This window comes from Condylura cristata, unplaced genomic scaffold (assembly GCF_000260355.1).
Source record: "Condylura cristata isolate star-nosed mole 26May11 unplaced genomic scaffold, ConCri1.0 scaffold00025, whole genome shotgun sequence".
Taxonomy (NCBI): domain Eukaryota; kingdom Metazoa; phylum Chordata; class Mammalia; order Eulipotyphla; family Talpidae; genus Condylura; species Condylura cristata.
The window spans coordinates 28,424,115-28,434,416 of NW_004567126.1; the positions used below are offsets into that span (position 1 = coordinate 28,424,115).

At 61.6% G+C, this 10,302-nt stretch overlaps 1 protein-coding gene across 1 annotated transcript in view; it reads left to right on the top strand.

Moving 5' to 3' along the window:
- Positions 1–1,092: 1,092 nt before the first annotated feature.
- SEMA6B (sema domain, transmembrane domain (TM), and cytoplasmic domain, (semaphorin) 6B) overlaps positions 1,093–10,302 on the top strand; it is a 10,841-nt gene continuing 1,631 nt past the window's right edge. Inside the window, exons 1-16 of the mRNA XM_012729505.1 lie at positions 1,093–1,238; positions 1,378–1,501; positions 2,843–2,903; positions 3,051–3,113; positions 3,410–3,511; positions 3,876–3,966; positions 4,286–4,405; positions 5,106–5,194; positions 6,359–6,576; positions 7,333–7,464; positions 7,660–7,809; positions 8,176–8,358; positions 8,446–8,592; positions 9,295–9,372; positions 9,475–9,533; positions 10,054–10,302. Coding sequence (XP_012584959.1) covers positions 1,118–1,238; positions 1,378–1,501; positions 2,843–2,903; positions 3,051–3,113; positions 3,410–3,511; positions 3,876–3,966; positions 4,286–4,405; positions 5,106–5,194; positions 6,359–6,576; positions 7,333–7,464; positions 7,660–7,809; positions 8,176–8,358; positions 8,446–8,592; positions 9,295–9,372; positions 9,475–9,533; positions 10,054–10,302 — 1,987 coding nt within the window. The 5' untranslated portion in view covers positions 1,093–1,117. The remainder of the gene's footprint in view (positions 1,239–1,377; positions 1,502–2,842; positions 2,904–3,050; positions 3,114–3,409; positions 3,512–3,875; positions 3,967–4,285; positions 4,406–5,105; positions 5,195–6,358; positions 6,577–7,332; positions 7,465–7,659; positions 7,810–8,175; positions 8,359–8,445; positions 8,593–9,294; positions 9,373–9,474; positions 9,534–10,053) is intronic.

Below are 10,302 nucleotides of genomic sequence, written 5' to 3' on the forward strand. Positions count from 1 at the left end.
CAGGCCAAGGGGAGCAGGGTCTGGGGGGTTGGTGGAGGCCGCTGGGGCTATGGAGCAGGGGAGGAGCCAGGGAAGGAAACCCTTAAGGAAACTGGGCCTTGACCCCACACACATAGGATCCCGGCATCCGCTGAGTCACAAATCCTGGAAGCTCGGGTCATGGAGCGGAAGCCTCTGGGCCACGCAAGACCTTCCTGTTTTCTGGTCCTGAAGCCTCAGAGCACTCCAGGGCCAAAGTTCCCGCATCACCTTCACTTCCAGGGCCTAGAACCCCAGAGCTGGGAGGCCACGGCAGGGACTGGCCATGTCCCTGCTGCTCAGGCAGGGGAACTGAGGCACGGGGATTGCCCAAAAAAACGAGGCCCCCTGGTTTCTTATTCAGGGCCTCCAGGACATGGACTGTACCCCTTCTGGAAGGGGCGTGCAGGGCTGGTGCCAGAGGGTGAGCTGTGTCATGTTCCCACCAACCAGCTCACTGGGAGACTCAGCTCCACACCTCTGGAAGGTTCTCACATTATCTTGTCCCCCCAAAGGGGGACACAGACCCCCTGGAGCGGGGTGCCTGTCACAGGGGTCTCCCTGCGGAGGGTAGAAAGGCTGGGCTGGGGAAGGAAGTCAGATTTACTGGGACAGCTGGGGCCCCTGGCCAGCTAGAATATCCAGCAATTCTAAAATACTGCAGTTCCCAGGCTGTGATTTATGAAATTCCAAGAGCCTTCGGATTTTTTTTGAGTCTTTAATTTTAAGATTTTTGCTTTAATTCTAAGAATTTGTAACTATACTTTTGAGATTGAATTTTAAAATGTTTTTGAGGTGCTGTATCTATTAATATTCTCATTATTATTAATTTTTGTTAGAATTCGTTTCCTGAGATTTCACTAACGTGTCAGAAAGTTGTACTGATAATTAAATAAGTGCTGCTATTATTGTCGTTATCGCCATGATTATTGTAATTTTTTATTATTATCCCAAAGGGGAATTTTCTGGGAATTGGTCTAGATTGCCGCGGCTCGCCTGTCCTCTACCGGCGAGTGGCGGTACTGCAGCCTCCCTGCTCACCTCCTGGCACCTGGGCACCTCGTTTTCAGGTGTCACCTGCCTTCGCCCCAACCTCGCCATGCGGACCCCGAGAGCGCCCCTTCCCCGCCTGGCTCTACTGCGCCTGCTGCTGCTACTGGGGGGCGCCCATGGTCTCTTCCCTGAGGAGCTACCACCGCTCAGTGTGGCCCCCAAGGACTGTAAGTGGGGGTCCCCGGGGGGTGGGGGTGGGGCTGGCCAGGGAGGGCCTGGTGCCCCAGCTGGGTCTGCTGCTTTCCTCCCCCCAGGGCCTGTGCTCACCCCCACCCTGGATCACACCCTTCCCTCCCCCTCCTCTAGACCTGAGCCACTATCCCGTGTTCGTGGGGAGCGGAGCAGGACGCCTGGCCCCTGCAGAGGGCCCCGATGACCTCAACATCCAGCGGGTCCTGAGGGTCAACAGGACACTGTTCATCGGGGACAGGTACGCGGGATTGCGCAGGCTGTGCTGGGTAAGGAGCAGGAATGTTCAGAACGTTAGCTCATGGCGCCGGGTGTCGCAGGTTGGGACTTTTGAGGGTTCTGAAAGTGGGGTGTGGTAGGAGCGTAGAGCCCGCTGTGTGGGTGCGTTGGCAGGTGGGGACAGCTGTTTGGTCAAACCCAGTGGGCGTCTACAGAGGATGCCCAAGCGGCACCCTGGGGCTTCTCTCAGGAGGTGGCGTTTGAGTTGAGGCCCGAATGATGAGGAGCCAGCCGTGGGGAACCTGGGGGAGGCAGACAGGGCCTAGTGGGTATGGAGAGGTCTTGAGCTTTTACCCCCACCCGAGTGAGAGCCCCAGAGGGATGGGGGCAAAGGAGGGCTCTGACTTGAGTCCTTTGATCACCGGCCCCCTCTGGTGGTTGCTGAAAGGACAGGCTGTGGGGCTGAGGGTGGAGCCGGAGGGGATGGAGGAGAGGACCTGGTTCAAGTGGGTCATAAAGGAGGCTAGACGTGGAAGACGTGGAACAGTGACACGTGGGTGGTTCTTATAGGCATCAAAGGCAGAGTTGATAGCATGACTGATGTGGGGGGACAGGGAGTTGGGAAGGCTTCCAGGTGTTGGCCTGTTCCCATGGAAGGACGAAGCTGCCCCTGCTGAGAGGCAGGTGGGGAAGGGCTGGGGCAGCTCGGCCCTGCGGAGTATGAGCCGCCCGAGTCTCCCGCGTGGAGACACAGAAGGCAGCCGGACCTGGAGTCTGGGACTTGGGGAGGCCCCGACTGGAAACGGGACTGCAGGCAGAGGTGGTCAGGGTGGATGTGGGGTTAGATGCCCTAGAAGGGATGCGAGTGGCGGAGAAGAGGCCAAGGAGGCCCCGAGAAGGGGAGGGAAGCCAAGCAACTCGGAGGGGGGATCCCGAGGAGTTCCCGGGAGGAAAGGGGACCAGTTGGGTCAGGCCCTGACGGGAAGGGGGAGGCCAGGGAAGTGGCCTCTGGCCTTGACCAGGTGAAGGATCCAATGCCCTTGACCAGGGCAGTTTCTGCAGTATGATAGGGAGGAGATAGGTCTTGGGGAGACCGGGAGGAGCTGTAAAGGCGCTGGGCGGTCACAGCAGGCCCTGGGGCCGTGGGCGTGTGGCACGGGGTGGAGTTGGGGTGTGTGGCTGGACTAGCAGCTGCAGGCCATTCCAGGTGTGAGGAAGCAGGTGAGGGAGGGAGCTCAGTGTGGTGGGGACTCCAGGGCGGCGGCGGTCTGCTGTTGGCTGTTGGACACCACTCTCCTGCCTGGAGGACGAAGGGTGGCGGGGTGGAGGCCCCCCAGTCTCACTAACTGCATCCCTCCCCCAGGGACAACCTGTACCGGGTGGAGCTGGAGCCCCCCACGTCTTCAGAGCTGCGTTACCAGCGGGTGAGCAGGGGTGCAGGTGGGCGGGGAGGGCCAAGGCTCAAGGGGACCTAACTCGGTGTTAGGGCGCAAGGTGGGTCTGCTCTGCGGGCTGGAGGTTTCTGGGTCTGTCGGGACCCTGCTTCCCTCACCAGCTCCCTCTGTCCTCAGAAACTCACCTGGCGCTCCAACCCCAGCGACATCAACGTGTGCAGGATGAAAGGCAAGCAGGAGGTGAGCGGCCCCGCACCCAGCCCTGGCCTTGGCTAGTCCCACCCTAGCGACCACTGAGAAGGCGTGTTTCCCGCCCCTAGTCGTGGCCACGCCTCCAGCCCGCTCCTATTTTGGCCTCTGCCAGGGCCTGACCTCGAACAGAGGCCCCAGCCCTGGCCACGCCCACACTCTGGCCCCTCCCCCAAGACCGCCTACCTGCCCTGGCTCCGCCTTCCACCCGCACCGCGCCCTATCACAGCCCACCGACATGGCCACGCCCCGCGTGTGACCACGCCCCTTCTCCCTGGCCCACCTAGGGCGAGTGTCGGAACTTCGTAAAGGTGCTCTTACTTCGAGATGAATCCACGCTGTTCGTGTGTGGTTCCAACGCCTTCAACCCTGTGTGCGCCAACTACAGTGTGAGTTTCCGCCCGCCAGCAGCCCTGCCTGGCCCAGGCCAGCCTCTGGCCTTTGCCCTGGCCCCCCCCTTCCCTAAGGTCCCCCCAGAACGCTGTGTTTTCCAGGAAGCCTGGCTGGGCATGCCCGCCCTGCCTCCTATCCCAGGCCCAAGAGGACACTGCAGAGGGGCCAGGGAAGCTGGAATTACATAAGCTGTGACCCAGTTATAACTAGGATTGACTCTTAGACCCATTCACAGATCAGGAAACCAAGCCCCACAGCTTCCCAGAAGAGGAAGGGTTCCCCTGGGAGATGGGGTGTGGGGGAGCCAGGGGTACCAGGCGTGAGCAGGACCTCTGTTACTAGACTCTGTCTCCCCTGCAGATAGACACGCTGCAGCCCCTCGGGGAGAACATCAGTGGCATGGCCCGCTGCCCGTACGACCCCAAACATGCAAATGTCGCCCTCTTCTCTGGTGAGTGTCCCCCAAAGCTGACCATCTGCTGGGGCCCCAACCCTGAGCAACGCATCGCATTTTCCGCTCTTGAGTTGGGGTCATTTTGAAAACAGCAGGGAGATCATGCAGCTGTGAAACAGGCAGTCTCTCACCCCAGGATCTGGCTTCCGTGGGGCTGCGGCTCGGCCTGGGCTGGGGGTTCAGGCCGGGCCAGCACTCAGCCGAGAGACAGGAACTGACTCAGGCTCAGAGCTGCCTTGGAAAGTGGAGTCCTGCCCCAGCTGGCCTTTAGCCGTCACTGCCTAACCTCTCACCTGCCTCCCCTCACGGACCCCAGATGGGATGCTCTTCACGGCCACTGTTACTGACTTCCTAGCCATCGATGCAGTCATCTACCGCAGCCTCGGAGACCGGCCCACCCTGCGCACCGTGAAACATGACTCCAAGTGGTTCAAAGGTACGGTGGGCTGGCAGGGCTGGCATTCATCGCATCCCCCCGCCAGAAGGAGTCCCGGGCAGGCAGGAGGTCCATCCCACCAGGAAGCCCATTGCCCTCTTTGATAATGCAGCTAGAGGAAAGACATAAATTGGATCTAATGTAGAACCTGCGGGAGATGGGTGGCTTGGAAATTTGAAGTGGGGCCTCCCTGGTGGCCCATCACGCACATTAGGACGCAGCGCTGCAAGCCGGCCGTAGCTGCTCCAGTGTGAGTTCGATCCCCGCCCTGGAGGTGACCGCCTGGTGCGGCAGACCTCTCCTGACCCGCCCGCTGCTCCCCTCAGCAGTGGACTTCGTCTATCTGCCTGTTCTGCTCCCCACTGTATCTCTGGTGAAGCCTCTCACCGCCCCTGCCCTTCTGGCCTGCACCCCAGTTCTGTCTGCATGAATAAACAAATCTTAAAAAAAAGAAATCCGAAGTGGGGTATAGCAGGGACTCAGCCTTTCAACGAGGATAGTGGGTGTTGCTGTATTTGAGTTGATTTAGGCTTTTGACACTTCTGCCTCCACCAAAAATTTAAAAACTCAACAACATTGAGTGTGTTTTATTTTGTCTGGTCAATCAATCAGTATACCACCCCCCCCATTAAAAAGCCACCCAGACTGTGTTCCAGCCCCACGTCAGGGGCTGGGTTCTGACCCCCCCCCCCTCCTACAGAACCCTACTTTATCCACGCGGTAGAATGGGGCAGCCACGTCTACTTCTTCTTCCGGGAGCTCGCCATGGAGTTTAACTACCTGGAGAAGGTAAGGGCCTGTCCCCTGCCCTACCCCAGAGCCCTGTGGGGCCTGTCCCCTGCCCTACCCCAGAGCCCTGTGGGGCCTGTCCCCTGCCCTACCTCAGAGCCCTGTGGGGCCTGTCCCCTGCCCTACCCCAGAGCCCTATGGGGCCTGTCCCCTGCCCTACCCCAGAACCCTGTGCAGTGAGCATGAAGCGGAAAGGCCCTGATTGTGGCTAGTGGCTGGCAGAGGTGAACCCATGAACGCGCAAGGCCCTCCCCTTCAGCCAGGCCCGGGCCTAAGGCTGGAAGAATCCCACAGGCCTAAGCTCAACTCTACCCCTGGGTCCAGTGCTGTGCTGCTGCCGTCTGCCCGTCCAGCCACCATCCAGTTGTCTGTCCTTCATCTGCTGTCCACTCCCCTGCCCGCTCACTGCCCTGACAGCCGCGCTCTCACCCCTTCCTGCTCGTCAGCCATCCAGGCTTCTGTCGACTCCTTTATCAGTCTCCCCAGCTCCGCCACCCACTTGCCACCCAGCCGCTCCGCCCATCCTTCCACTCGCCCGTCCCCAGCCCTTCCAGCACCTGGATGTCTGTCCACCATCTCCCACTCATGCACTTGTTAGCTCATTTCAGTCACTCATTGCCTAACCATTCACTGACCAGCTCACCCATCTGCCATGCACTTCCCCGTCTACCTGCCCCCCTCTGATCATAGAATCACCTCCCTTTCGTAAGTTGTTCATCTGTCCCGGTCAGCCGTTTATCCATGCGCAGGTCCACTAACCACTACTCAGCCGTCTCCTTCTGCCTGTCTACTCAGCCTCCACGCAGCTTTACCTTCATTCATTTATTCACCCATCCGCCATCCCTCCGCCCGTCCAGCTACGGGTGCACTTATCCAGCACGTATTCATTCCTCTGTCCACCCACCTATCATTCATTCATCCTCCCTTCAGTTCAAGGTGTTGTGACAGCCAAGTACACAGAGAGCCATTTACCTCTAGAGTGACCGTGACTGTGACGGTCTCCTTGCTGCAGGCACCATATTGTCCACATTTCTGCTGGGGAATCCGGTGCCCAGGGAGGCGTGGCGTGGTGGGAGTGAGCCAGAACCAGTCTACATACTGGCCTGCGAGGCAGGCCTTCCTGGGCCCCGGGGCCAGCGCCCACCTGCCTGCTGTCGTGCGCAGGTGGTGGTGTCCCGCGTGGCCCGGGTGTGCAAGAATGACGTGGGCGGCTCCCCTCGCGTGCTGGAGAAACAGTGGACCTCCTTCCTGAAGGCGAGGCTCAACTGCTCTGTGCCCGGGGACTCCCACTTCTACTTCAACGTGCTGCAGGCCGTCACGGGCGTGGTCAGCCTGGGGGGGCGGCCTGTGGTCCTTGCTGTCTTCTCTACCCCCAGCAACAGGTAAGCAGGCACTGACGGGAGCAAATTGCAAGCATTGGGTGGCCGTGGTTGGAGAGGCCTCGCATCCACTTATCACCTATTTCTGGAAACTGACCCTAAGATGGCCTCAGATGTAGGACAGGGTGGGACATAAGCAGACAGTGGCCCTCTAAAGTCCTTTGGTCAGAACTGGCAGATGGGGAAATAGCCACGGCTCTGCCTGGAGGTCAGAGAAGGCTTCCCGGGTGGGGGACATTGCAACGAGGCTTTGATGCGTGTGAAGGCGCACAGGAGAGTGGTCCAGTTTCAGAAACAGCGTGTGCAGAGGCCCTGAGGCTACGGCGAGCTTGATACATTTAGACAATGAGGAGACTCATGGCTAGAGTGGAGAGAGTGGGGAGAGAGCGGAAGTGAGGGCAGAGAGGGGCCAGGCGACGAGGCCGAGCCCGGACTTTATCCTGAGACTTCTAGGGAGCCATGGGAGCTTGAGAAGCAAGAGGGGACAGGTCAGATTTGCAGCTCTGTCGAAGTCCCCAGGGAACGGGTTGAAAGAGGGCGAGAGTGACACCTAGGTGGCCCAGTGTCCCGGCAAGTGACAGTGGGCCCCTGGGCCTACAGGGTGGCCCGGAGGAGCTGGACTGCGGCCCCGAGAGAGCTGGCGTGACAGAATGGGGGGGCAGCAGCTCCGGCTCGGGGGTCTGAACATCCTGCGGCTGTTGCTGGGGGACACCCAGCCAGGCTCACCCTTCCCTGTCATCTGCCGCCCCCCGCCCCCAGCATCCCTGGCTCGGCCGTCTGCGCCTTTGACATGACACAGGTGGCTGCTGTGTTCGAAGGCCGTTTCCGTGAGCAGAAGTCCCCGGAGTCCATCTGGACGCCCGTGCCAGAGGATCAGGTTCCGCGGCCCCGGTGAGAGCCTCCCGTCCGGAAGTGGGTGCTCACCCTCGGGCGGGGCCTCGGGGACCCCAGGTGGCTACTTAGCCATCACGGAGCTGAGCTGGACCCAAGGCAGTTGGGGAAACTGAGGCCCTTTGGGCAGGGCAGTGGATCCCTGGAGAAGCAGGAGCCCCGAGGCTGCCTGACCGCCCGCCCCGCCCCCACCAGGCCGGGTTGCTGTGCGGCGCCTGGCATGCCGTACAATACCTCCAGCGCCTTCCCCGACGAGATCCTCAACTTCGTCAAGACCCACCCCCTGATGGACGAGGCGGTGCCGTCGCTGGGCCACGCGCCCTGGATCGTGCGGACCTTGATGCGGTGGGTGCCCGCGGGTGGTGGGCCGGGACGCTGCGCAGACGCTCAGAACAACCCAGGGCTTCCCAAAGAGACGGAAACTGGGAGAGACACCCAGCGGGAGAAAGATGCAGAGCAGAGAGGGCCGTGCAGAGAGAGAGGGAGGCAGAGCGGGGAGGGGAAAGAGAAGTGAGGTGGACACCCAGAGGAGCAGAACGGGGCTGACTCAGCTGGGGCGGAGGGAGAGACAGGCGCGGGCCTGGCGGGGGTCCGTTGAGGCTCTGTCTCTCTCCGTGAGTGCACCATGCCGGCATGGATGGTGCCTCTGCGTGGTCTGGGTGACTCTGGGGGCTCCGGGGCCAGCCTGACCCTCACCCCGTCCCGGCCTAGGCACCAGCTGACGAGAGTGGCTGTGGACGCGGGCGCCGGCCCCTGGGGCAACCAGACAGTGGTGTTCCTGGGGTCGGAGGCAGGCACCGTCCTCAAGTTTCTCGTCTGGCCCAATGCCAGCGCCCTGGGCACTGGGGGACCCAGCGTCTTCCTGGAGGAGTTCGAGACCTACCGGCCAGACAGGTGGGGCCAGGCAGGGGCCAGGGGCGGGGCAGGCGGGCAGGGAGGTGGAATGTCCCCTTTGAGTCTCACCAGCCTGCTCACCGCCAGGTGTGGACGGCCTAGCGACGATGAGACAGGGCAGAGGCTGCTGAGCCTGGAGCTGGACACGGCCTCAGGTGGCCTTCTGGCGGCCTTTCCCCGCTGCGTGGTGCGCGTGCCAGTGGCCCGCTGCCAGCAGTACTCGGGGTGCATGAAGTAAGTGCTCCCCACCCACTCCGAGCCCAGCTGCGGGGGGCAAGAAAAGGGGTGGAGGGGAGATGAACAGGGAAAGAAAGCCAAATTGAAGTCCAGGGCCCAGCGTCATCCTGACTTATTGAATAATGAGCTGGGCAGAGGACATATCATGTGCAAAGGTCCTGGGGCAGGATCGTGCCTGGCGTGCTGGGGGAACAGCGAGGAGGCCCATATAGCTGGAGCGGGGCAGGGGGAGTTAGAGGAGAGGTGTGGACAGGGAGGGGACAGGGCAGGTCATGCAGCACTTGCGGCTGTGGGGAGGACTTGGGCGGGAACCCTTATAGGACTGTGCAGGGCAAGGCAGGGTCTGTGTGCCGTTAAGAGCAGGGGGGAGACTAGAAGGTAGCAGTTTCCCGGCCTCCAAAATGGGTGGGAAACAGAGCAGAAGCAGATGAAATGTTGGCACCTCTGGGGTCAGTGTGAGACCCCTTGCCCGCGGCTGCCGTCAAAGCGCTGATGATCCCACGCAAGGCTGCCCGGTCCCATCCGGCTCTGACTTTGGGTGAAAGTGAACTCTCCAGCGGGCTGCTTCCTTTCCTGTAAAGGGGGTGGCGGGGGAAGCGGTGAGCAGCCCCACTACAAAGACTTGTGAGGACTCAGGGGTTGACTGCTGGGCACTGTGGGCGACTGATTAACCCACATGTCGGGCCCCGTCTACCTTAGGAACTGTATTGGCAGCCAGGACCCCTACTGCGGGTGGACCCCCGACGGCTCCTGCATCTTCCTCAGCCCTGGCACCAGGTACTGGGAGAGGAAGGTTGGGGGAGGGGTGACCCAGGGGGTGGGAGCCCCACCCCCAGCTCTGTAAGAGGGTCTCTACGCATTGCCTCTCTTCCCTGTCAGAGCCTCCTTTGAACAGGATGTGTCCGGGGCCAGCACCTCAGGCTTAGGGGACTGCACAGGTAAGACAGGGCAGGGAAGGGGCCTGGAGGCCCCATGCTGGACCTCCAGGCCTCTCATGACCTTTGCCGACCTTGCCCAGGGCGGGGGGGGGGGGTTGGCTTCCACCCAAGCTTTGGAAGGGCAGGCAGGGGTTCCATTTCTATATAGAAGGACAGACAGACCCCAGGGGACAGAGAGACCAGAGACGATGGGTGGGCTCTGAGAGGACAGACAGGCGGACCGATGGGCATTGAAAGGGAAATACCAGCTGGACAGAGAAGACCGCAGACCCAGGGGCAGAGAGAACTGCCAGGCAGGCAGTGAAGGGGGAGAGAGAACGAGAGACAGACAAGCTGAGAGGATAGACCGATGCCAAGAGGTGAAGCCCCAAGGTGACAGACTCACAGGGCAGACGCAGGCTTTAAGGGGTGGAGGCCGGAGACAGGGCCTGAAAGGAAGCGCACGCGTGAGACAGACCTCAGCAGGGCCCCGGGGCGCGGGTGGGACGCCCCTGCCGGCCCTCAGCGCGCCTGCCCCCAGGACTCCTGCGGGCCAGCCTGTCCGAGGAGCGTGCCGGGCTGGTGTCTGTGAACCTGCTGGTGACGTCGTCGGTGGCGGCCTTCGTGGTGGGCGCCGTGGTGTCCGGCTTCAGCGTGGGCTGGTACGTGGGACTCCGAGAGCGACGTGAGCTGGCCCGCCGCAAGGACAAGGAGGCCATCCTGGCCCACGGGGGCGGCGAGTCTGTGCTGAGCGTGAGCCGGCTGGGCGAGCGCCGGGCAGGGGGCCCCG